Consider the following 27,690-nt stretch of genomic DNA (forward strand, 5'->3'; position numbering starts at 1 on the left):
AAACACCTACCCGATTCACTCCACCCACACAACTCTTCTCCCTCTACCCTCCTCTTCCCACTCCACACTCTATCCTTCTCTTCATCCCTCCCCCCCCCCCACACCCTCTACGCACACAACCCTCCTCCTCTTCTCGCTTCCCCCACGCCACATTCTATCCTCCTCTCTCCCCCACCCTCTACCCATCCAACCCTCCTCCTTCCCCCACCCCCCGCAGACACCACCCTCCTCCTCTTCCTCTTCTCCCTCCACAATCCCCCCCCTCCCGCTATCCTCCTCTCCTCTTCCCTCTCATACCCATGCACCCCCCCCTCCCCCTCCCCTCACGATACAGCCGAATATAATGTTCTGGAGACTGCTCCCAAGGCAAGGTGAGAAATCTTTAAACTTCTCCACGTGTGCAAGTACTCAATTTTATCCAAGAGGCTTACGTGTGGATGTTGGGGAGCCCACTTAGTCCTGGACTGACCTGGTCTAGAAACTCAAGACAAGGATTAAAATTTAAAACACGGAGGTCAATGCACAGTATGTATCCTCCTTGCAAACGTACACAAAACCATCAGACAGCCACGTCCAAAGGCTTAAACTTTATTTCTACAAGAACTTACAGGGAGGAGGGAAAGGAGAGAGAAAGCGAGAGGAAATAATATATGCACCAGGTAAGGTGGTGCAATTGTGGAACAGGGATTTAACACAAATAAAGTTTTCACACTTCTGTCCCTGGTTAGAGATTAATTGCATTCAAAACCATGCCCGGGATTCAGATAGAATATCAGAAACTAAGCTTTTCTTTGGGTGAAGTAGAATGCTGACAGCAGATCGATCAGTTACTCAGCAGTCAAAGGTGATAATTCCTCCCCTATTCAGCTTGGCAATACGTCATTCTGACTTGTGAAAAAGCCAGGGGAGACCAGTTCAAAGGGAGAACTGATTTCGAGGCTTTGTCCTCATTTTTTCTTTGGTCCCTTCTCCAGAGGCTGTCCAATGTCCCTCCCACGCAGCTTGAGGCCTAAAGAAAATAAAGGAAATTTGGTTAATACCAAATAATTCCATCAGAGACACTCAAACTTAATGAATTTGGTTTAATTTGGATTTACTTGGTTTAATGGAGGATGGTTGGGTGGGCATTTTTTTTTATTTATTCATTCATGGGATTTGGGCATCACTGGCAAGGCCAGCATTTATTGTCCATCCCAAATTGCCCTCAGAAAGGTGGTGGTGAGCCACTGTCTTGAACCGCTGCAGTCCTTGTGGTGAAGGTACTCCCAGTGGTGTTAGGGAGGGAGTTCCAGGATTTTGGCCCAGCGATGAAGGAACGGCAATATATTTCCAAGTCAGGATGGCGTGTGACTTGGAGGTAATGGTGTTCCCATGCAACTGCTGCCCTGGTTGAATTTGTAATACAGATTGAGGGTGAGGAAGTAGTGTCTCAAACGAGCGTACTATGCTTAAACAAAGGGGACTACAGTGGGATGAGGGCAGAGAGTTGGCTAAAGTAGACTGGAAACACAGACTAAACGGTTGCAGAATTGAGGAACAGTGGAGGACTTTTAAGGAGCTCTTTCATAGTGCTCAACAAAAACATATTCCAGTGAAAAAGAAGGGCGGTAAGAGAGAAGGGATATCCAGCCGTGGATAACCAAGGAAATAAAGGAGAGTATCAAATTAAAAACCAATGCGTATTAGGTGGCCACGGTTAGTGGGAAACTAGCAGATTGGGAAAATTTTAAAACGACAGCAAAGAATAACTAAGAAAGCAATAAAGAAAGGAAAGATAGATTACGAAAGTAAACTTGCGCAAAACATAAAAAACAGATAGTAAAAGCTTTTACCGATGTATAAAACGGAAAAGAGTGACTAAAGTAAATGTTGGTCCCTTAGATGATGAGAAGGGGGATTTAATAATGGGAAATGTGGAAATGGCCGAGACCTTAAACAATTATTTTGCTTCGGTCTTCACAGTGGAAGACACAGAAACCATGTCAAAAATTGCTGGTCACGGGAATGTGGAAAGGGAGGACCTTGAGATAATCACTATCACTAGGGGGGTAGTGCTGGACAGGCTAATGGGACTCAAGGTAGACAAGTCCCCTGGTCCTGATGAAATGCATCCCAGGGTATTAAAAGAGATGGCGGAAGTTATAGCAGATGCATTCGTTATAATCTATCAACATTCTCTGGACTCTGGGGAGGTACCAGCGGATTGGAAAGCAGCTAATGTAATGCCTCTGTTTAAAAAAAGGGGGCAGACAAAAAGCAGGTAACTATAGGCCGGTAAGTTTAACATCTGTAGTGGAGAAAATGCTTGAAGCTATCATGAAGGAAGAAATAGCAGGACATCTAGATAGGAATAGTGGAATCAAGCAGACGCAACATGGATTCATGAAGGGGAAATCATGTTTAACAAATTTACTGGAACTCTGAGGATATAACGAGCATGGTGGATAGAGGTGTACCAATGGATGTGGTGTATTTAGATTTCCAAAAGGCATTCGATAAGATGCCACACAAAAGATTACTGCAGAAGATAAAGGTACGCGGAGTCAGAGGAAATATATTAGCATGGATCGAGAATTGGCTGGCTAACAGAAAGCAGAGAGTCGGGATAAATGGGTCCTTTTCGGGTTGGAAATCGGTGGTTAGTGGTGTGCCACAGGGATCGGTGCTGGGACAACAACTGTTTACAATATACATAGATGACCTGGAAGAGGGGACAGAGTGTAGATTAACAAAATTTGCAGATGACACAAAGGTGAGTGGGAAAGCGGGTTGTGTAGAGGACAGAGAGGCTACAAAGAGATGTAGACAGGTTAAGCGAATGGGCTAAGGTTTGGCAGTTGGAATACAATGTCAGAAAATGTGAGGTCATCCACCTTGGAAAAAACAGTAAAAGGGAATATTATTTGAATGGGGAGAAATTACAACATGCTGCAGTGCAGAGGGACCTGGGGGTCCTTGTGCATGAATCCCAAAAAGTTAGTTTGCAGGTAATCAGGAAGGCGAATGGAATGTTGGTCTTCATTGTGACAGGGATGGAGTACAAAAACAGGGAGGTCCTGCTGCAACTGTATAGGGTATTGGTGAGGCCGCACCTGGAGTACTGCGTGCAGTTTTGGTCACCTTTCTTAAGGAAGGATATACTAGCTTTGGAGGGGGTACAGTGACTATTCACTAGGCTGATTCCGGAGATGAGGGGGTTACCTTATGATGATAGATTGAATAGACTGGGTCTTTACTCGTTGGAGTTCAGAAGGATGAGGGGTGATCTTATAGAAACATTTAAAATCATGAAAGGGATAGACAAGATAGAGGCAGAGAGGTTGTTTCCACTGGTCGGGGAGACTAGAACTAGGGGGCACAGCCTCAAAATACGGGGGAGCCAATTTAAAACCGAGTTGAGAAGGAATTTCTTCTCCCAGAGGGCTGTGAATCTGTGGAATTCTCTGCCCAAGGAAGCAGTTGAGGCTAGCTCATTGAATGTATTCAAATCACAGATGGATAGATTTTTAACCAATAAGGGAATTAAGGGTTACGGAAAGCGGGTGGGTAAGTGGAGCTGAGTCCACGGCCAGATCAGCCATGATCTTGTTGAATGGCGGAGCAGGCTCGAGGGGCTAGATGGCCTACTCCTGTTCCTAATTCTTATGTTCTTATGTTCTTGTCCTTCTTGGTGGCAGAGGTCGCAAGTTTGGGAAGTGTTTTCGAAGAAGCATCTTGTATATGGTACGCACTGCAGCCACGGTGCGCTGGTGGTGGAGGGAGTGAATGTTTAAGATGGTGATCTTATTGAATGGCGGACCAGGTGCGAGGGGCCGAATGGCCTATTCCTAATTCTTATGTTCTTATATGATGGGGTACCGATCAAGCGGGTTGCTTTGTCCTGGATAGTGTCGAGCTTCTTGAGTGTTGTGGGAGCTGCAATTCCTCTAGGCAAGTGACTTGTGCCTTCTCGGTGGTAGAAAGGCTTTGTGGAGTCAGGAGGTGAATCACTCTCTGCAAAATACCCAGCCTCTGACCTGCTCTTGTGGCCAGTATTTTTTTGGTTGGTCCAGTTATGTTTCTGGTCAATGGTAACCCCCAGGATGTTGTTGGTGGAGGATTAGATAATGATAATGATAATGCCAAAGGGAGATAGTTAGTCACTCAACTGTTGGAGGTAGTTATTGCCTGGCACTTGTGTGGTGCGAATGTTACTTCCCCTTATCAGCCCAAGCTTGTATATGGATTTTAGCAAAGCTTTGATAAGGTCCCACATGGCAGACTGGTCACGGAAGTACAAGCTCCTGGGATCCAGGGCAAAGTGGCAAGTTGGATCCAAAATTGGCTCAGAGGCAGGAAGCAAACGGCAACAGTTGATGGGTGTTTTTGTGACTGGAAGGTTGTATCCAGTGGGGTTCCGCAGGGCTCAGTGCTGGGTCCCTTGCTTTTTGTGGTATATATCAATGACTTGGACTTGAATGTTAGGGGTATGATTAAGAAGTTTGCAGATGACACAAAATAGGCTGTGTGGTTAATAATGAAGAAAGCTGCAGACTGCAGGAAGATATCAATGTACTGGTCAGGTGGGCAGAACAGTGGCAAATGGAATTCAATCCAAATAAATGTGACATAATGCATTTTGGGAGGTCAAACAAGATAACTGAATACACATTAAATGGTACGACACTGAAAAGTTTAGAGGAACAAAGGGACCTTGGAGTGCAGATCCACAGATCCCTGAAGCTAGCAGGCCAGATAGATAAGGTGGTTAAGAAGGCAAATAGAATAATTGCCTTTATTAATTAGTCGTGACCATTTTTAAAAAGGGGGACAAGTCTGACTGCGGCAACTACAGGGGAATCTCCCTACTTTCAGCCACTGGGAAAGTTGTCGCTCGAGTTCTCCTCAATCGTCTTCTCCCTGTGGCTGAGGAGCTCCTCCTGGAATCACAGTGCAGATTTCGTCCCCTACGGGGCACAACAGACATGATCTTTGTAGCACGCCAATTGCAGGAAAAATGCAGGGAGCAGCGCCAGCCCTTATCCATGGCCTTTTTCGATCTTACACAGGCCTTTGACAATGTCAACCATGAGGGTATATGGAGCATCCTCCTCTGTTTTGGATGCCCACAAAAGTTTGTCAACATCCTTCGCCTCCTTCACGATGACATGCAGGCCGTGATCCTTACCAACGGATCCATTATAGACCCAATCCATGTCCAGACCGGGGTCAAACAGGGCTATGTTATCGCTCCAACCCTCTTCTCAATCTTCCTCGTCGCCATGCTCCACCTCAGTCAACAAGCTCCCCGCTGGAGTGGAATTAAACTACAGAACCAGTGGGAAGCTGTTTAACATACGCCGTCTCCAGGCCAGGTCCAAGATCACCCCAACCTCTGTCATTGAGCTGCAGTGTGCAGACGATGCCTGCGTCTGTGCACATTCAGAAGCTGAACTCCAGGATATAGTCAATGTATTCACTGAGGCATATGAAAGCATGAGCCTTACGCTTAACATCCCTAAGACAAAGGTCCTTCACCAGCCTGTCATCAAGATCCACGGCACGGCCCTGGGCAACGTGGACCATTTCCCATATCTCGGGAGCCTCTTAACAAAGGCAGACATTGATGCGGAGATTCAGCATCGCCTCCAGTGCGCCAGAGCAGCCTTCAGCCGCCTGCGGAAGTGTGTGTTTGAAGACCAGGCCCTCAAATTTACCACCAAATTCATGGTCTATAGGGCTGTAGTAATACCCGCCCTCATGTATGGGTCTGAGGCATGGACGATGTACAGAAGGCACCTCAAGTCGCTGGAGATATCTCACCAACGATGTCTCCACAAGATCCTGCAACTCTCCTGGGAGGACAGGCGCACCAACATTAGTGTCCTCGACCAGGCTAACATCTCCAGTATTGAAGCACTGACAACACTCGATCAGCTTTGCTGGGCAGGCCACATAGTACGCATGCCAGAAACGAGACTCCCTAAGCAAATGCTTTATGTGGAGCTCCTTCATGGAAAACGAGCCAAAGGAGGACAGCGGAAACGTTATAAGGACACCCTCAAAGCCTCCCTGGTAAAGTGCAACATCACTGACACCTGGGAGACCCTGGCCGAAGACCGCCCGAGGTGGAGAAAGTGCATTCGGGAGGGCGTTGAGCTCTTCGAGTCTCAACGCAGAGCATGAAGAGGCCAAGCGCAGACAGCGGAAGGAGCACACGACAAACCAGCCCTACCGACCCCCCTCCCCCGACGAATGTCTGTCCCACCTGTAACAGGGTCTGTGGCTCTCGTATTGGACTATTCAGCCATCAAAGAACTCACCTTGGGAGTGGAAGCAAGTCCGAGGGACTGCCTATGATGATTATTAGTCGAAGCATTGACGTTATATTTAAACTGTATAAAACACTGGTTAGGCTGCAGCTGGGGTACTGTGGTCACCAAATTACAGGAAAGGTTTGATTGCACTGGAAAGGTTGCAGGGGAGATTTACAAGAATGTTGCCTGGACTGGAGAATTTTGGTTATGAGGAAAGATTGGAGATGCTGGGTCTGTTTTCTTTAGAACAGAGGCTGAGGGGAGACCTGATTGAAGTGAATAAAATGATGAGGGGCCTGGATAGAGTGGATAGGAAGGACCTGTTTCCCTTGGCATAGGGGTCAACAACCAGGGGGCACAGATTCAAAGTAATTGGGGAGAGGTTTAGAGGCGATATGAGGGGAAATTTCTTCACCCAGAGTGTGGTGGGGGTCTGAGACTCACTGAAAGGGTGGTAGAAGCAGAAACCCTCACCACATTTAAAAAAATACTTGGATGTGCACTTGAAGTGCCGTAACCTATAGGGCTACGGACCAAGAGCTGGAAAGTGGGATTGGGCTGGATAGCTCTTGGTCGGCTCACGAGGGCACGATGAGTCGAAATGGCCTCCTATGCTGTAAATTTCCATGATTCTATGAGGACTTGGCCAGCTCAATCAGTAGTGATGCTAGTGGGACAAGCTTGGTGATGGACATTGAAGTCCTCTACCCAGAGGTACATTCTGTGCCCTTGCTACCGTCAGTGCTTCATTCAAGTGGTGTTGAGCAAGGAGCAGTACTGATTCATTAGTTGAGGGATGGTGGTAGGTGGTAATCAGCAGGAGGTTCCCTTGCCATGCGTGACCTGTTGCTATGAGATTTCATGAGGTCCGGAGCCAATGTCGAGGACTCCCAGGGCCACTCCCTCACCGCTGTATCCCACTGTGCCGCCACTTCTGGTGGGTCTATCCAGCCGGTGGGACAGGACATACCCAGGGATGGTGATGGAGGAGTCTGGGACGTTGGCTAAAAGGTATGATTCTGTGAGTACGACTATGTCAGGCTGTTGCTTGACTAGTCTGTGGAACAGCTCACCCAATTTTGGCACAAGTCCCCAGATGTTAGTGAGGAGGACTTTGCAGGGTCGACTGGGCTGGGTGTGCCGTGTCCGAACCCGGTGCCGAGGTGGTGCTGGGTGGTCCGTCCGGTATTATTCTTGTGTGTGTCTTCAGATTGACTGGAAACCACAACTGAGGATATGAAGGGAGGCAAAAGATCAGGAGCGAAGAGGGATATTGCATTACCAGACCACCTGCCCACCTTCTGAGATCACTTGGCTGAGATGGGAGGCTGGGAATGGAAGCAGGGTGCGTGGGGCTCAGTTACCCTCCACCCTCTCCATCAGGTAACAGCACGAGAGAAACAAGGTGCCGGTGACTCACCAAGTACTCTTTCAACCTTGCCAAGGACCTGGTTGTTGGGAATGGCTTTTCCACATTCGTAGTCAGCAATGACCTGAGGCTTTTCACTGATTCTCTGCAGAGAAATCAAAGCAACAATGTGTTAGTGCAGCTCTCCAGTCTTTCTGCACCGGGGGACATTTCCTACCGTGTTGAGGTAGTGCTTCACACCCATGAAAATAAAGCTACATCTCTGTGCCAGGACATCCCTGAAAACTACTCTGAGCACACCCACCCCACAACAGAACGCACCCAGATACTCCCTTCCCCCTTCCCCCACCCCCTCCCCACAGGACACCCACCGACCACCCCCGCCCCCCCCCCCCCCAACCACAGAAAACCACCTGACATCCTCAACAGCACCCCCACAGATCACCGCCCGACACCCCCCCACAGAACACCGCCCAACACCCCCCCGCCACAGAACACCGCCTGACACCACCCCCCCTCGAACACCGCCCGACACCAACCCCCCCCCCGACAGATCACCGCCCGACACCCCCCCACAGAACACCGCCCGACACCCCCCGCCACAGAACACCGCTCGACACCACCACCCCCCCCCGTCGAACACCGCCTGACACCACCCCCCCCTCGAACACCGCCCGACACCAACCCCCCCCCCGACAGAACACCGCCCGACACCCCCCGCCACAGAACACCGCTCGACACCACCACCCCCCCCCGTCGAACACCGCCTGACACCACCCCCCCTCGAACACCGCCCGACACCAACCCCCCCCCCGACAGAACACCGCCCGACACCACCCCCCCCCAGGACACCGCTCGACACCACCACCCCCCCCCTCGAACACCGCCCGACACCACCCCCCCCCGACAGAACACCGCCCAACACCCCCCCGACACCACCCCCCCCCCCCGACAGAACACCGCCCGACACCCCCCCGACAGAACACCGCCCGACACCCCCCCCACAGAACACCGCTCGACACCACCACCCCCCCCCCCCGAACACCGCCCGACACCACCCCCCCCCCGACAGAACACCGCCCGACACCCCCCCCTCGAACACCGCCCGACACCAACCCCCTCCCCGACAGAACACCGCCCGACACCCCCCCACAGAACACCGCCCGACACCACCCCCCCCCCACAGAACACCGCCCGACACCACCCCCCCCCCCGACAGAACACCGCCCGACACCCCCCCCTCGAACACCGCCCGACACCAACCCCCTCCCCGACAGAACACCGCCCGACACCCCCCCCACAGAACACCGCCCGACACCACCCCCCGACCTCCCTCCCCCATAGAACAACCCCAACAGCCCCTCCCCCTCTACAGAACACCCTTCCAACACAACCCCCCCCCCACCCACAGAACGCACCCCGGCGCTCTCCCCCCCCACCCACAGAACGCACCCCGGCGCTCCCCCCCCCACCCACAGAACGCACCCCGGCGCTCCCCCCCCCACCCACAGAACGCACCCCGGCGCTCTCCCCCCCCACCCACAGAACGCACCCCGGCGCTCCCCCCCCCACCCACAGAACGCACCCCGGCGCTCCCCCCCCCACCCACAGAACGCACCCCGGCGCTCCCCCCCTCCACCTACAGAACGCACCCCGGCGCTCCCCCCCCCACCCACAGAACGCACCCCGGCGCTCCCCCCCCCCACCTACAGAACGCACCCCGGCGCTCCCCCCCCCACCCACAGAACGCACCCCGGCGCTCCCCCCCTCCACCAGCCACAGAACGCACCCCGGCACTCCACCCCCCCCAATCACCCACAGAACGCATCCCGGCGCTCCCCCCCCCAATCACCCACAGAACGCACCCCGGCGCTCCCCCCCCCAATCACCCACAGAACGCACCCCGGCGCTCCCCCCCCCCACCTACAGAACGCACCCCGGCACTCCACCCCCCCACCCACAGAACGCACCCCGGCACTCCACCCCCCCCACCCATAGAACGCACCCCGGCACTCCACCCCCCCCACCCACAGAACGCACCCCGGCACTCCACCCCCCCACCCACAGAACGCACCCCGGCACTCCACCCCCCCCACCCACAGAACGCACCCCGGCACTCCACCCCCCCCACCCACAGAACGCACCCCGGCACTCCACCCCCCCCACCCACAGAACGCACCCCGGCACTCCACCCCCCCCCACCCACAGAACGCACCCCGGCACTCCACCCCCCCACCCACAGAACGCACCCCGGCACTCCACCCCCCCCCACCCACAGAATGCACCCCGGCACTCCACCCCCCCCACCCACAGAACGCACCCCGGCACTCCACCCCCCCCCCCCCCATCCACAGAACGCACCCCGGCGCTCCCCCCCTCCCCCACAGAAGGCACCCCGACACCCCTCCCCCACAGAAGGCACCCCGACACCCCTCCCCCACAGAAGGCACCCCGACACCCCTCCCCCACAGAAGGCACCCCGACACACAATGCACCCGGCCCCCCCACACCACAGCGCAACCCCCCCCCCACCCCACATAATGCACCCCAACCACCCCCCCCACACAGAACGCACCCCAACCACCCCCCCCACACAGAACGCACCCCAACCCCCCCCCCCACACAGAACGCACCCCAACCCCCCCCCCACACAGAACGCACCCCAACCCCCCCCCCACACAGAACGCACCCCAACCCCCCCCCCACACAGAACGCACCCCAACCCCCCCCCCACACAGAACGCACCCCAACCCCCCCCCCACACAGAACGCACCCCAACCCCCCCCCCACACAGAACGCACCCCAACCCCCCCCCCCACACAGAACACGCCCCCACCCAGAACGAACCAAGGAACCTCCCCCCACCCCCGCCCCTCTGAAGGCCCCTCCACACCACGTAACACCGACATAAAAAGGAAATGATTTGCAAGCTGTTAGCGAGTGCTGTATACTCACTGTGGCCAGGTCCTTCTGATTCATTCCCATATTCTGCCGACCCTGTTGGATCAGTTTGCCGACAGTGAGCGACACTCTCTCGTGGTGTAGCTCTTCCGTTTCCCGGTCCAGTTTCGCAGTGTTCTTGGTGATTGTGTGTTGCTTATTTTGTCCTGCAGACCCTGAGCACAAAACAAAGCAGAGTCACCTTTCACCCAGTCACAGCAGTTATTCAATTCTGAAAAGAGAATTCCCACACAGCGATTAAGCAGGAGGGCAAATGTCCCAGGGCAGGTACAGCAGGATTAGAGTAAAGCTCCCACGACACTGTCTCATCAAACACTCCCAGGGCAGGTACAGCATAGATTAGATAGAGTAAAGCTCTCTCCATACTGCCACATCAAACTTTCAACTATTCACCTCAACCACTCGCTGTGGTCGTGAATTCCACATTCTAATCACTGAGTAAAAAAGTTTCTCCTGAATTCCTTAATGACTAGCTTTTCTTTATGACCCCTAACTTTTGGACAACCCACTAGTGGAATCATCTTTGCTACGTTTACCCTATCAAAAATCCTTTTATAATCTTAGACCTCTACAGATGCAGTGTCCCGAATCCTGAACCCTCAGGACTGAGGCCGTTCTGGATTTTGCGTTTTTCCGGACTTCGGAACGTCTTTGACATCATGAATCTGGAAACACCCGTGCCCAGGTTCAGGTATTTCCGTATTTCGGAATGCCGGGGGTGGGGGTGGGGGTGGGGCGGTGCACCTGCCGAGGAGCTGTTCGGGCCGTCTGGGGCCCGCTGAGGAGGTCGCCGTCGGGCTGGCCCCACCAAGAATGTCGTCGGGCGGGGCCTCGCTGGAGGTGGCGTTTGGGTGGGCCGGCCTTGCCGACGTTGTCATCGTCAGGCGGGGCTCCACCAAGGATGTCGTCATCACTGGGCGGGGCCCCGCCAAGGAGGTGTTCGGTTGGGCCGGCAAGGAGGTCGCAAGGTAAGGGCATCGAGGCAAGCGGGGGCGAGGAGAGGCGAGGCCCAAGGTCAGACAGCGGCAAGGTCCGAGGTCGGCAGGGTCGTCCCGTCCGGAATCTGGACGACCCTGCCACAAATCGACCTGGAGTCTGGAACATTCCGGGTACTGCATCTGTATTAGGTCAGATACAGCCTTTTCTTTTTAGATCGTGGGCAGAGTCTCAACAAAATGCTTTTCCCTAGTCTCCTCTGTGGAAGTACTTCATATTCACATCAATATTAGTTTAGGGACAACTTATCACAAAAATCAATGACCCATCTTCCAAAAGTGAGCATTTTGCAGAAATTTTCTTTAGAAAATAGGCAGAAATGTCATCAAACCCCAGAGTGATGACATAATTGCGAGTTACTTAAATGACCGATTACTACTGCTGCATTTGTCAGTGGCACAAAATCAGCCAATCACGATCGCTGTACTAGATCGATTAGTCAATGACTGCATGCACGTAGTTGCGGGAGCCAAAGGCAACATCATTTATTTTTCGGACTCGCTGGATAAAACTTTTCACGAGTATTCATCAATGGAAATTTACTGGAACTAGAGAGGCTAAAATTGAAGAGAATGCCATTGAAAGTTTAGATCTGGAGCTTGTTATTGCAACAATCCCACATTCGATTGGATATCATCGGCAGTGCTACATGTGTTCCACTGATGAATCCAAGATCGACAGAGCCAAGAAGAAGCAAGAAAGGGAAAATCAGAACTATGAACGTGAGTACACATGATTTTACAGTATTGCCTAATGAAACTGTCAGCCTACAAATGTTTATGTCCAACTTTCGTTCCTTAGTTCAATGGTTATGCCGTTTGACACGTTCCATTTCGTGGGCTTGCTTCAGCCCCATATACTTATATCTGTGTATACTGACTGACTAATTTTCTCACTCTGGTCATAACTCGCACAAACACAGCAAAAAAAACAGGTTTTTTGACCAAGGGTCATTGTCAGTGGGGCTGATTAGAATATCCATTTTATCATTCCTTCGCAGCCATTGCAGAACCAGTGCAGAAAGAAGAAAGGAGTGAAGCCACCACCAAGGTTCGACTGCTTCGCTCAAAGACAACAGACCCCAAGGTTATACCTGCGAGGGCTTCCCATCTTTTTCCAGTGCAGTGCCTTCTCTGCAAGGACAGGAACATTGCGGAGAGACACAGCCAAAAGAGAGAGAGGCTGGTACAATGAGAGTCTAAAACTGCAGGTAAGCTGCTCCTTGCAGCAAAAACTCGCAAAGATGAGGCAATCCTGTTGCATATCCGTGGACAAGATCTTGTTGCCCTTGATGCAAGGTATCATCTTAACTGCTACCAGAGTTACACCAGATTTCTGACCAGAAAGGAACAGGAAGATCCTCCAGAAGGCAACCTCTACCAGACAGGATATAGGCACATCTGTGATAGTGATAGAGGGCAAGATTGTAAAGAACCGTGAAGTTCTTAGAATGACAAAGCTGAACAATTTGTTTAAAAAATGCATTTTTGAGAACGAGGGTATCGATGATGCTTCTTATAAAATGTATAATCTTAAACATAGAATGCATAAATCTTATCCTTTCCTGAAATTTGTCAGATCATCACACAGTAATGAGTGATTTTGATTTTGTAGAAGGTCTTGCAACAGAAGAAGTTGTTGAAGAGGTAGTCAGAGGTTTGCTTTCAGAAACAAGCACAAGTGAGACCGACACAGACATGGATACCAGCATGGATCCTGGAGCCAAAGTCCCCATCAGAGGATTGGATTTAAGACCCGATTGCAGACCCTTGTACCATGCTGCACGTACCAACGTCAGTGTTCTCGATCAGGCCAACATCCCCAGCATTGAAGCACTGACCACACTCGACCAGCTCCATTGGGCGGGCCACATTGTCCGCATGCCTGACAAGACCCCAAAGCAAGCGCTCTACTCGGAACTCTTACACGGCATGCGAGCCCCTGGTGGGCAGAGGAAAGGTTACAAGGACACCCTCAAAGCCTCCTTGATAAAGTGAAACATCTCCATCAACACCTGGGAGTCCCTGGCCATAGACTGCCCGAAGTGGAGAAAGAGCATCCGGGAGGGTGCTGAGCACCTCAAGTCTCGTCGTCGAGAGCATGCAGAAAACAAGAGCAGGCAGCGGAAGGAGCATGAGGCAAACCAGACTCCCCACCCACCCTTTCCTTCAACCACTATCTGTCCCATCTGTGACAGAGACTGTAATTCCCATATTGGACTGTTCAGGCATCTGAGAACTCAGAGTGGAAGCAAGTCTTCCTCGATTTTGAGGGACTGCCTATGATGACTAACATGCTGCTCTGGCACTGAAGCATTTAATGAAAGAGAAGTCTGCTGTCTTTCCTCCGCTGAGATGACCACCAACTGCCAAGGAATTAACTCTGGATGGGCTGAAGAATTTGGTACCAGATGAGCTTTTTTAATTTCCTGGCATGGACAACATGAATCACCAGTGAGCTTCCAGTAGACAACTCACAAAACTGTATAACTGCACATATGATGTGTCCAGACCTCAGATATTCTCAGTGATACTTCTTTTTAGCAACTCTTACACTATTCATGCTTAAAATTTAGCAGGAGCACGGACATGTCATCGTTGCTAGGGAAAATCCATAGCGACCATTTTTATGTTTATTCTTTGTTGTTGGCCATTTCTCGGTTATACTCAATTTTAAGACTTGGTTTTTGCTTCAGATACATATGTTTAACATATTTAGCATGGTTCTAGGTACTTCGCACAGAGACTACAGAACTAAAAATCTAGCCAAAAAAAAACAGACTTCGGCCCACAGTCTATTCTAGAGGAAATAACCCCAGCATGTTCAGTCTTTCCTGATGGGTAAAACCTTCTCTGTTTTGGTGTAATCCTTGTAAATGTTTTTTGCACTTTCTCCAGTGATTCCAAATCTTTGTGTTATATGGAGACCAGAACTGCACTGCAAGTGTGGTACTGTATAACCAAGGTTCTATACAAGTTTAGTGGAACTTCTCTGCTTTTCAATTTTATTCCTGTACAAAAAAGCCCCAGTGCTTTGTTTGCTATTTTTATGGCTTTACTAATCTGCGTTGGTACTTTTAATGATTTGTGAACCTGTGCCTCGAGATCCCTTTGTTCCTCTGCCCCATTTACACTCTTATTTTTCCAAGCAGTACGTGACCTCCTTATTCCTCCTACCAAAATGCTCCAGCTCACACTTATCTGTATTGAAATTCATTACAAGCCCATTTTGCAAGTTATACTTTGTCCCAATCTTCATTAGTAGCTATACTCTCCAATTTGGTGTCAGCTGCAAATTTTGAAATTGTACTTCCGATTTCCAGAACACCACGTCCCACCTCCTGCCAGTCGCAGTTACTAACCTTAACCCCAGCATTCTGTTTTGTGGCCAGCTTGCTAGCCATTCTGCGACCTTCCCCTGACATGCTCTGACCTTAGTCATGAGTCTACTATACTTAGTCATGAACCTTCTTATCGAAGGCCTTTCAAAAGGCCATGTATATGACATCCACTGCATTACCCTTGTCCACTTTTTCTGTTACTTCAAAGAATTCAAGTTTGACCTTCCCCTTTAGAATCCGTGTTGACTATATTCTTTATTATATTTTAGGTTTCTGCACTCTTTTTGTCATCCTCACATGTATTGTCTATGTACTTTTTCTTTAGTTTCAACTTTTCCCACATTACAACAATGGCCAACTGACAGGAAACAGTAGTGGTGAACTGTTGTTTTTTGGACTGGAGGAAGGTATACAGGGGTGTTCCCCAGGGGTTGGTACTGGGATCACTGCTTTTCTTGATATATATTAAAGGCTTGGATGTGGGTGTATAGGGCACAATTTCAAAATTTGCAGATGACAAAACTTGGAAGAATAGTGAATAATGAGGAGTGATTGACTTCAAGAGGACATAGACAGACTGGTGAAATGGGCGAACATGTGGCAGATGAAATTTAATGCAGGACAATGTGAAGTGATGCATTTTGGTAGAAAGAATGAGGGGACATCAACTAAAGGGTACAATCCTAAAGGGGATGCATGAACAGAGACCCCTAGGGGCATCTGTGCACAAATCGTTGAAGGTGGCAGGGCTGAGAAAGCAGTTAAAAACACTTGGTTCAGCCTCAACTGGAGTATTGTGTCCAATTCTGGGCACCGCACTACAGGAAGGATGTGAAGGCCTTAGAGAGGGTGTAGAAAAGATTTACGAGAATGATTCCAGGGATGAGGGACGTCAATTACGTGGATAAACTGGAGAAGCTGGGGTTGTTCTCCTTAGAGCAGAGAAGATGGAGAGAAGATTTGATAGAGGTGTTCAAAATCATGACGAGTCTGGATAGAGGAGATAGAAAGAAACTGTTCCCATTGACAGAAGGATTGAGAACCAGGGGACACAGATTTAAGGTGATTGGCAAAAGAACCAAAGGTGACACAAGAAAAAAAAAATTTTTTAAACACAGCGAGTGGTTAGGATCTGGAATGTACTGCCTGAAAGGGTGGCGGAGGCAGATTCAATCAGGGCTTTCAAAAGGGAGTTGGATAAGTAGCTGAGAGAAAAAAATTGCAGGGTTACGAGGAAAGGACAGGGGAGTGGGACTAGTTGAAGTGCTCTTGCAGAGAGCCGGCACAGGATCAACAGGCCGAATGGCCTCCTTCTGTGCTGTAATTCTATATGCTCCCCCATGTTGGTGCTGAGGGGGGTTTGGGCATCCTTGTACACAAAACACAAAGTTAACATGCAGGTACAGCACACAATTAGGGAGGCAAATGGTATGTTGGCCTTTATTACAAGGGGGTTGGAGTACAAGAGTAAGGAAGTCTTGCTGAATGAGACACCACCTGGTGTACTGCGTTGCTTTAGAGGGGATGCAACAAAGGTTCACTAGATTGATTCCTGGGATGAGGGGGTTGCCCTATGAGGACAGATTGAGTAGAATGAGCCTCTACTATCTGGAGTTTAGAAGAATGAGAGGTGATTTCATTGAAACATACAAGATTCTGAGAGGGCTTGATAGTAAATGCTGAGAAGCGGTTTCCTCTGGCTGGGGAGAGTCTAGAACTAGGGGACATAGTCTCAGGATAAGGGGTTGGCCATTTTGGACTGAGGAGGAGGAGAAATTTCTTTAGTCAGAGGGTTGTGAATCTTTGGAATTCTCTACCCCAGAGGGCTTTGGATGTTCAGTCATTGAGTATATTCAAGGCAGAGATAGCTAGATTTTTGGGCTCCAAGAGAATCAAGGGATATGAGGATTGGGCGGGAAAGTGGAGTTGCGGTCAAAGATCAGCCATGATGTTAATTAATGGTGGAGCAGGCTTGAGGGGCAGAATAGCCTTTTCCTGCTGCTCTATGTTCTATGATTACTTCCCTTATCTGCTCCAGTTCATTTTCCATTATTACATCCAGCAGCAATTTCTCTCTTCTCATAGACTGGGTATGAAAGGAGTCCTGTACACACAGTAAAACCTCGATTCTCTTTCCCCCCCTTTCATTAGCTCCTCCTACTAGTTTATTCGGAGTTGGACACTCTCATGACTATTATTTGATGACTTTTACAGTATGGCTATTCACACCTGGGTTACATCGCAGCTGTGGATGATCATGTCCTCGCCCCATGTCCAGACACTTGCACTCTCCTGCAAGACAGGTAGAGTGGGAAAGAAAGAGAGAGGCACTCACTGAATAATGATCAGGGCTGCAGTGGCACGATCCTCGCTAATACTCCCACCATTCCCAGGCTAGGGGCCATGGCTGAGATTAACCAACTCAGAGCAGGCCAGCAATCAAACCCAGGACAAATCCTGGTCAGAGCAGCTACTGGAAAGTCACGGTTCAAAACATTACCCATTTATATTTCCCCCCTTCAGACTCGGGTGGACTTGCTGTGTAATTCAGCAGCTTGGTTTTTATGTCAGATCAGCAGCATTTACAGCAGTATGGTTTCTGTTCTGTATGTCTCAGTGCTACCATCGGTGGTGCTTTACGCACAAGTCTATGGAGGCAGGGGGCTTTCAAAGGTCCTTTTTATGTAAACATTATTACTGCAGTGCATTTACAGGAAGTGCACAAGGCAAGGGGACGTGGGACCCAGCTCTGATCACCTTCATGAAAGAAGCTTGTAATTATCTAGCGCCTTACACAACCTCAGGATGTCCCAGTACACTTTACAGACAATTACATTCGTTTTTTGAAGTGTAGTCATTATTGCAATGTTGGAAACGCGGCAGCCAATTTGCACATAGCAAGACGCCACAAACAGCAATGTGATAATGGCCAGATCATTTCTTTTTGCTCCTGCTCTCCTTCCAATAGTGCCATCAGATCGTTTACCTCTGCCTGAGGGCAGATGGGGTCTCGGTTTAACGTCTCATACAAAAACCGGCAGCTCAGACAGTGCAGCACTCCCTCAGTACTGTACTGGAGTGTCAGTCTGGATGTTTTGCCATGGTCAGATAGTTTGCCAACACTCTCAAGTCTAAGATCACAGATGAGGAACATCAACATTGATGAAGCAGGTCATGCCTTAGAGACAAAGGGCCCAAGTTTCCTCACGATAAAAAACGGGCGCCCCTCCGAGCTGGGCGCCCGTTTTTCTCGCCTAAAACGGTGCCTGAAAAAAAACACGCGATTCTGGAGCGCCCTGCAGCTCCTTGTACGTTTGGCACGGCGCCCAGGGGGGGGCGGAGCCTACACTCGCGCCGATTTTGTAAGTGAGAGGGGGCAGGTACCATTTAAATTAGTTTTTTTCCTGCCGGCAACACTGCGCGTGCGCGTTGGCGCACGCGCAGTGTGAAGGAAACATTGGCACTCGGCCATTTTTGTAGTTCTTTGTAGCTGTTTAATTTTTGAACATTTTTTAATAAAAGCACATTGTTATCAGCACTGAGGCTTCTTGCAGCCTTCTCACTGTCTCCTCCCCCCCCCCCCACCCCCCGCGGGAACGAACGCCTGCAGCATTCTCCGTGGCTGAAGCACTTTCACACAGGTAGGAAGATGGTTTATTTAATCTTTTCTTTGCTTATAAATGTTTATTCAGGTTGGATTTATTTGTATAATATTTGTAGAAGTATAAATAAGGATTTATTGTAGAATTTAATTACTTCCCTTCCCCCCCCCCCCCCCCCCCCCACCTCGTTCTGGACGCCTAATTTGTAACCTGCGCCTGATTTTTTAATGTGCAGACAAGGTTTTTTCAGTTCTACAAAAATCTTCACTTGCTCCATTCTAAGTTAGTTTGGAGTACGTTTTCACTGTGGAAACTTTGAAATCAGGCGTCAGTGGCCGGACACGCCCCCTTTTGAAGAAAAAATTCTGTTCCAAAGTGGAACTGTTCTACCTGACTAGAACTGCAGAAAGAAAAATGTGGAGAATTGCGATTTCTAAGATAGTCCGTTCTCCACCAGTTGCTCCTAAAAATCAGGCGCAAATCATGTGGAAACTTGGGCCCAATGAGTGGGCAGAAACCTCTTGGGGGAAAAAAAAAGGAGGAAAAGCCATCACCTCTCAGCAGTGTAGCCAGTTTCCTTGCAGGATAGTGAGCTGCAGTTAATAAAAAGATGCTTACATTTCTTTGTCGTCTCCACGTCATCTCCTCTGCGTTTTGCTGACGTGATAGCCTAGGAAAGAACAGGGAATAAAAACTGTCAAGTTGTGCATTCACTCCTGGAAAGAATCCTGCAACACACAAAACATGTTCTTTCATCAACCAGTGTTTAACCAATTTACTCCTCCAGCAGGTTCGCATTTAAGGTCATAGAATCATACAACCTTATAGCATAGTAACAGGCCACTCATCACTCAGCCTGGTGAGGAGTTCACAGCCCTCGTCCGAGCAGGTAAATGGTTAGCTCTTTGATTGGTAAGTATCTCTCTTTCTTTTTAATTAGATTTTAAATTAGATAAGTCTAATTAGAGGGATGGCAGGGCAGCTCATTCCTGTAGAGTGCACATCCTCCGGCATGTGGGAAGTCCTGGACGCTTCGCACAGGCGAGACAACCATATATGCAGATGTCTCCAGCTTCAACTACTTGAGCAGCGCGTTTGGGAGCTTGAGCGGCAGCTGGAGTCAATATGGTGCATCCGCGGGACTGAGAGCTACGTGGATAGCACGTTTCAGGAGGTGGTCACCCCGCAGCTTAAAAGCATACAGGTAGAGGGGAAGTGGGTAACCACCAGATGATGCAAGAATGCTAGGCAGGTAGTCCAGAAGTTGTGTGTTCCCCCCCACCTCCGATATTCTCTTCTGAGTACCGATGGTGCCACTGGGGAGTGCAGCCAGAGCCAAGTCCAAGGCACCACAGGTGGCTCAGCTTCACTGGGGGGAGGGACGAAGAATAAAAGAGCTGTAGTGAGAGGGGATTCAGTTAAGGAAACAGAGGGGCGTTTGTGAGGCCATAGACATGACTAGAACGGTATGGTGTCTCCCTGGTGCCAGGGTCAAGGATGCCACAGGGCGGACGCAGGGCATTCTGGGAGGAGAGGGTAAACAGCTAGAGGTCGTGGTCCATATCAGGACCAACGACATAGGTAGAAAGAGGGATGAGGTCCTACAGGCAGAATTTAGGGAGCTAGGAAGAAAATTAAAGGGTAAAACCTCAAAAGGTAGTCATTTTCTGGTTACTACTGGTGCCACGTGCTAATGAGTACAAGAATGGAAGGATATAGAGGATGAACACATGGCTAGAGAGTTGGTGTAGGAGGGAGGGCTTTAAATTCGTGAAGCATTGGGACCGCTTCAGGGAGAGATGTGACCTGTACAAATTGGACCGGTTGCACCTTAACAGCGCCGGGACCAATATCCTCGCAGGGAGTTTTGCTAGTGCTGTTGGGGAGAGTTTAAACTAGCTTAGCAGGGTGATGGGAACCTGAGAACAAATTCAATAGGGAAGGGAGTAAAACTGAAATTGGATAGCAAGAATTTAGAAAGCGAATCTGTAAGACAGAGGAAACAAGGGTTAGCAAGTAGTAATCAAGGAGGTCTTCCTGTGCTAAATGGTATATACTTTAATGCAAGGAGTACAGCGAAGGCGGATGAGCTAAGAGCACAAGTAGACACTTGGGAGTATGACATTATAGCCATTACAGAAACATGGCTGAAAGAGGGGCAGGCTTGACAGCTCAATATTTCTGGTTACAGGATTTTGAGACAAGGCAGAGAGGGGGGGAAACACGGTATTGATTAAAGAAACTGTTACAGTGGTGAGGAGGGATGATATGTTAGAAAGATCATCTAATTAGGCCATATGGGTCATATATTATTGGGGGGGGGGGGGGGGGGGGGGGAGAGAACAGAGGAGCAAATATGTAGGCAAATTTCTGTGAAGTCCAAAAACCATAGGGTAGTAATGGTAAGGGATTTTAACTATCCTAATATTGATTGGGACAAATATAGTGTGAAGGGTATAGAGGGTGTGGAATTCTTAAAATGCATTCATGAGAATATTTTCAAGTCAGTATGTAGCAAGCCCAACATGAGGGGGGCGGTTTTGGATTTAGTTTTGGAGAATGAAGCTGGGCAGGTGGAAGGTGTATTAGTGGGAGAGCACTTGGGTGCCAGTGACCATAATTCAGTAAGATTCAAGTTAGTTATGGCTAGACCAGGAATAAAAGTCCCAAATTGGGGAAAAGCTAATTTTGCTAAGTTGAGGAGTGATTTGGCCATAGTATAGACTGGAAACAGCTACTTGTAGGTAAATCAGTGTCGGAACAGTGGGAGGCATTCAAGGAGGAGATCCGGAAGGCTCAGGCCAAACATGTGCCCTTAAAGAAAAAGGGTGGGAATAACACTTCTAGAACCCCCGGATGTCTAGGGGCCTACAGGGGAGGATAAAGAAAAAAAGGGAAGCTTATGTCATATACCGATGACTAAATACTGTAGAATCTTTGGAGGAATATAGAAAGCTAAGAGGTAAAATTAAAAAGGATATTAGGGAGAGAGAGAGCATGAAAAATTCTTGGCTAGTAAAATTACGGAAAACCCAAAGATTTTCTATAAATATATTAAGAGCAAGAGGATAACTAAAGAAAGGGTAGGGCCTATTAGAGACCATGAGGGCACTGTGTGTGTGGAAGCAGAAGATATTGGTATGGTTCTTAATGAATATTTTGCGTCTGTTTTCCCAAAGGAAAGGGTCAATGCAGATACTGCTATCAAGGAGGAGTGTGAAATTCTGGATAAAATAAACAGAGAGAGAGGAGGTATTAAGGGGCTTAGCAGCTTTGAAAGTAGATAAGTCCCCAGGCCCAGATGAAATGCATCCCAGGCTGTTGAGCGAAGTAAAAGAGGAAATAGCAGAGGCCTTGACCATCATTTTCCAGTCCTCTTTGGATTTGGGCATGGTGCCAGAAGACTGTTAATGTGGTATCCTTGTTTAAGAAGGGAGAAAGGGATCGGCTAAGTAATTACAGCCTAACCTTAGTGGTGGGAAAATTATTGGAAAAAATCCTAAAAGACAGGATAAATCTACATTTGGAAAGGCAAGGATTAATTTGGGACAGTCAGCGCGGATTTGTTAAGGGAAGATCGCGTTTGACTAACCCGATTGAATTTTTTGAGGAGATAACCAGGAGGGTCGATGAGGGTAGTGCATACGATGTAATGTATATGGACTTTAGCAAAGGTCCCACGTGGTAGACTGGTCACGAAGGTTAAAGCCCATGGGATCCAAAATTGGCTTAGAGGTCGGAAGCAAAGGGTAATGGCTGATGGATGTTTTTGTGACTGGAAGGATATTCCAGTGGGGTTCCGCAGGGCTCAGTACTGGGTCCCTTGCTTTTTGTGGCATAAATCAATGATCTAGATTTGAATATAGGGAGCATGATTAAGAGGTTTGCAGATGACACTAAAATTGACTGTGTGGTTGCTAATGAAAAGGAAAGTCATGGACTGCAAGAGGATATCAATCTACTGGTCAGCTGAGTAGAGCAGTGGCAAATGGAATTTAATTTGGAGAAATGGGAGGTAATGCACTTTGGGAGGGCTAATAAGGAAATGGTATATACATTAAGCTGTAGGTCATTTAAAAGTGTAGATGAACAAAGGGACCTTGGAGTGCTTGTCCACAGATCCCTGAAAGTAGGCCAGGTTAAGAAAGCATACAGAATACTTGCCTTTATTGGTCGAGGCATAGAATACAAGAGTAGGGAGGTTATGCTTAAATTGTATAATTCTCTGGTTAGGCTTCAGCTGGAGTACTGCGTGCAGTTCTGGTCACCATATTATAGGAAGGCAGTGATTGCACTAGAGAGGGTGCAGAGGAGATTTACTAGGATGCTGCCTGGAATGGAGAATCTTAGCTATGAGGACAGATTGGATAGGCTAGGCTTGTTCTCATTGGAACAGAGGAGGCTGAGGGGAGACCTCATTGAGGTGTACAAAATTTTGAGGGGCCTGGACAGAGTGGATAGTAAGGGCCCATTTCCCTTGGTGGAGGGGTCAATTACGAGGGGGCATAGTTTTAAGGTGGTTGATGGAAGATTGAGAGGGGATTTGAGGGGAGGCTTCTTCACGCAGAGGGTTGTGGGAGTCTGGAACACACTGTCTGGAAGGGTGGTGGATGCAGAAACCCTCACCACATTTAAAAAGGTGTTTGGATGGGCACTTGAAGTGCCGTAACCTGCAGGGTTACGGACCAAGAGCTGGTAAGTGGGATGAGACTGCATAACCTCTTGTTGGTTGGCGCAGAAACGAAGGTAAGCACTGCAGGGAATCAAATACGGCCAGGGCGATCTCCTGGACTAGTTTCAATCGCCTGGATGGGTCAGAGAGGAATTTTCCCAGATTTCTTTTTCTCCAATTGGCTTGAGTGTTTAATCTGGTTTTTGCCTCTCCCAGGAGATCACATGGCTCCGGTTGGGGAGTAGAATGTTTCAGTGTAAGGGGTGTCGCAGTTGTGTGGGGCGGACTGGTTGGGCCGGGTGCTCTTTACCTTTCTGCCATTGTCCATAGGTTTATATGTAACCTTCAGGGCTGCTGACCGAGGGCCGTGCGGCTCTTTGTCGGCCGGCGAGGACACGATGGGCCGAAATGGCCTCCTGCTGCTCTGTGGATTTCTACGTTTTGGTCACATCCCTGATGGTGTTTTATCCCCACAAGCAACTCAGTCTAATTCCAATCTCCCCTCACTCCACATATCCTTTAATATCCCACTCAGTCTAATCCCTCTCCTGCTCACTCTCCATACCCTGTAGACCAAAAACAATCACCTGCTCACTGCTCAAATCCTTTAATATACCTCAACTTCTGGCTCCAACAACCTAGCCAATCCCCATTCTCCACTAACCCCATCTCCCCTGACTGAACTTGTTCTCACATTGAAAATCTTTTCCTTTAACTCTATTTACTTCCTCCTGGTCAGGTGTTGCCATGAGAATCTTCAGGGGATTCAGTGCACGCCTGCCATTTTAAAGGATTTAAAAAAATAAATTGGTCATGGGAATGTGGGTGTCACATGTATTGCCTATCCCCAACTTCCCTTGTTGAACCGCTGCAATCCGTTGGGTGAAGGTACTTCCACGGTGCTGTTAGGGAGGGAGTTCAAGGATTTTGACCCAGTGACGGATGAAGGAGCAGCGATATATTTCCAAATGAGGCTTGTATGCGACTTGGAGGGGAACTTGCAGGTGATGGTGCTCCCATGTGCCTACTGCCATTGTCTTTTTAAGTGGTGGAGGTGAGGCTTTGGGAGGCGTTTTGTTAAATGCTTGTTGTTCTTGTCCTACTCAAGAGCCTTGCCTGACCCATTTTCCTGCTAAATAGATGACATAAAGCACCCAGTCGCAGAGTTATACAGTCGGCCCTTCAAACCCAGAATGCCACCTGCAGCCCCAATCGCTCCCTTCGTGCTTTGGCTTCTGTCTTTCTCGTGTACATTTGTAACGCAAATTGGGATGTGTCTTCATGGGAAAGATGCAAGTGGCAGTTAAATCTGGAGTGTGCTCGGAGTTGAGTAACAATAAGGTGCGTACAGGTCTGTCACTGTATAACCCTGGGGTACAGTACTGGTGGGGACGGGTCTGTCGCTGTATAACACTGGGGTACAGTACTGGTGGGGACGGGTCTGTCGCTGTATAACACTGGGGTACAGTACTGGTGGGGACGGGTCTGTCGCTGTATAACACTGGGGTACAGTACTGGTGGGGACGGGTCTGTCGCTGTATAACACTGGGGTACAGTACTGGTGGGGACGGGTCTGTCGCTGTATAACACTGGGGTACAGTACTGGTGGGGACGGGTCTGTTGCTGTATAATATTGGGGTACAGTACTGGTGGGGACAGGTCTGTCACTGTATAATACTGGTACACAGTACTGGTGGGGACGGGTCTGTCGCTGTATAACACTGGGGTACAGTACTGGTGGGGACAGGTCTGTCACTGTATAATACTGGTACACAGTACTGGTGGGGACAGGTCTGTCACTGTATAATACTGGGGTACAGTACTGGTGGGGACGGGTCTGTCGCTGTATAACACTGGGGTACAGTACTGGTGGGGACAGGTCTGTCACTGTATAATACTGGTACACAGTACTGGTGGGGACAGGTCTGTCACTGTATAATACTGGGGTACAGTACTGGTGGGGACGGGTCTGTTGCTGTATAATATTGGGGTACAGGACTGGTGTGGACGGGTCTGTCATAACATAAGAAATAGGAGTAAGCCATACGGCCCCTCAAGCCTGCTCCACCATTTCATACAATCATGGCTGATCTGATCATGGACTCAGATCCACTTCCCTGCCTGCTCTCCATAACCCCTTATTGGTTAAGAAACTGTCTATCCCTTTCTTAAATTTATTCAAAGACCCAACTTCCACAGCTCTCTGAGGCAGAAAATTCCACAGATTCATAACCCTCAGAAGAAATTCCTCCTCATCTCAGTTTTAAATGGGCGGCCTCTTATTCTAAGATTATACCCTCCAGTTTTAGTCTCTCCTATCAGTGGAAACATCCTCTCTGCATCCACCATGTCAAACCCCTCATAATCTTATACGTTTCAATATCATTTCTCATTCTTCTGAATACCAATGAGTAGGGGCCCAACCTACTCAACCTTTCCTCACAAGTCAACCCCCTCATCTCCAGAATCAACCTAGTGAACCTTCTCTGAACTGCTTCCAAAGCAAGTGTATCCTTTCTTAAAGTGTGCGGCGGCCTGCAAGACCATCAGCAGGCCGGGGCCATTGGAGGGAGCAGCGTGCGGTGGCATGCCACTGCAGGGAGCAGCGCATGCTGCTGCAGGAGGGCGACGGCTGCGAAGCCAGGTCGTTGATTGCAGTGCAGGCAGGCACAGCAGGAGGGGCGAAGGAGCGGCAAGAGTTTGTAGAGGGAAGTGACCAGGGCCCAGCCCACACTGCGATGTGTGCGCGCTAGGTCCGTGCAACAGAGCTGGTCTCCAGACGTCTTGGGTAATCCTTGCCACTGGACCAAGGCCTGGCTCTGTCAAGCCCGTGTGGTGGCTGGTATGCAATGGCCACCACCCGTTAAAAAAATCCACGTACAGGCATCTTCCACCCTTCAAGATGCAGTTCGGGATCTGGAATATTAGGTCCTTCATTGCAACACCTGTGAACTCATCCCTTTTTGGTGTGGAAGCAAGTCATCCTTACTTCGAGGGACTGCCTATGATGATGATCATGATCCTTTCTTAAATATGGAAACCAAAACTGTACGCAGTATTCCGGGTGTAGCTTCACCAAACCCTGTATAACTGTAGCAAGACTTCCCTGCTTATATACTCCATCCTCTTTGCAATAACGACCAAGAATCCATTGGCCTTCCTGATCACTTGCTGTACCTGCATACTAACCTTTTGTGTTTCATGCACTGGGACCCCCAGGTCCCGCTGTACTGAAGTACTTTGCAATTTTTCTCCATTTAAATAATAACTTGCTCTTCGATTTTTTCTGCCCAAGTGCATAACCTCACAATTTCTAACATCATACTCCATCTATCAAATTTTTGCCCACTCACTTAGCCTATTTATGTCCTTTTGCAGGTTTTTTGTGTCCTCCTCACACATTGCTTTTCCTCCCATCTTTGTATCGTCAGCAAACTTGGCTATGTTACACTCAGTCCCTTCTTCCAAGTTGTTAATATAGATTGTAAATAGTTGGGGTCCCAGCACTGATCCCTGCGGCACCCCACTAGTTACTGATTGCCAACCAGAGAATGAGCCATTTATCCCAACTCTCTGTTTTCTGTTAGTTAGCCAATCCTCTATCCATGCTAATATATTACCCCCAACCCCATGAACTTTTATCTTGTGCAGTAACCTTTTATGTGGCACCTTGACAAATGCCTTCTGGACGTCCAATTTCACAACATCCACTGGTTCCCCTTTATCCACCCTGTCGTTATATCCTCAAAGAATTCCAGCAAATTTGTCAAACATGACTTCCCCTTCATAAATCCATGCTGACTCTGCCTGACTGAATTATGCTTTTGCAAATGTCCTGCTTCGTTAATAATGGACTCCAACATTTTCCCAACCACAGATGTTAGGCTAACTGGTCTATAGTTTCCTGCTTTTTGTCCATCTCCTTTTTTTAAAAAAAATAGGGGCGTTACATTTGCAGTTTTCCAATCTGCTGGGACCTCCCCAGAATCCAAGGAACTTTGGTAAAATTACAACGAATGCATCCACTATCCCTGCCGCTACTTCTCTTAAGACCCTAGGGTGCAAGCCATCAGGTCCAGGGGATTTATCTGTCTTTAGTCCCATTATCTTACTGAGTACCACCTCCTTAGTGATTGTGATCGTGTTAAGTTCCCCCTATAGTCCCTTGACTATCCACTGTTGGGATATTTTTAGTGTCCTCTACCGTAAAGACCAATACAAAATATTTGTTCAGAGTTTCTGCCATCTCCATGTTCCCCATTACTAATTACCCGGTCTCGTCCTCTAAGGGACCAACATTTACTTTAGCCACTCATCTGTTTATATACCTGTAGAAACTCTTGCTATCTGTTTTTATATTTCATGCTAGTTAACTTTCAAAGGCTATCTTCCCCATATCATTTGTTTAAGTCATTCTTTGCGAGCTTAACAGTACAGCACTGGGGTACATTACT

At 48.9% G+C, this 27,690-nt stretch overlaps 1 protein-coding gene across 1 annotated transcript in view; it reads right to left on the reverse strand.

Moving 5' to 3' along the window:
• Positions 1-572: 572 nt before the first annotated feature.
• edf1 (endothelial differentiation-related factor 1) overlaps positions 573-27,690 on the reverse strand; it is a 33,558-nt gene continuing 6,440 nt past the window's right edge. Inside the window, exons 2-5 of the mRNA XM_070863456.1 lie at positions 19,183-19,234; positions 10,621-10,781; positions 7,717-7,810; positions 573-1,009 (exon numbers count right to left, since the gene is read on the reverse strand). Of these exons, the coding sequence (XP_070719557.1) occupies positions 948-1,009; positions 7,717-7,810; positions 10,621-10,781; positions 19,183-19,234 (369 nt within the window). The 3' untranslated portion in view covers positions 573-947. The remainder of the gene's footprint in view (positions 1,010-7,716; positions 7,811-10,620; positions 10,782-19,182; positions 19,235-27,690) is intronic.

The sequence above is a fragment of the Pristiophorus japonicus genome, chromosome 20 (genome assembly GCF_044704955.1).
Source record: "Pristiophorus japonicus isolate sPriJap1 chromosome 20, sPriJap1.hap1, whole genome shotgun sequence".
In the NCBI taxonomy this organism is placed as follows: Eukaryota; Metazoa; Chordata; class Chondrichthyes; family Pristiophoridae; genus Pristiophorus; species Pristiophorus japonicus.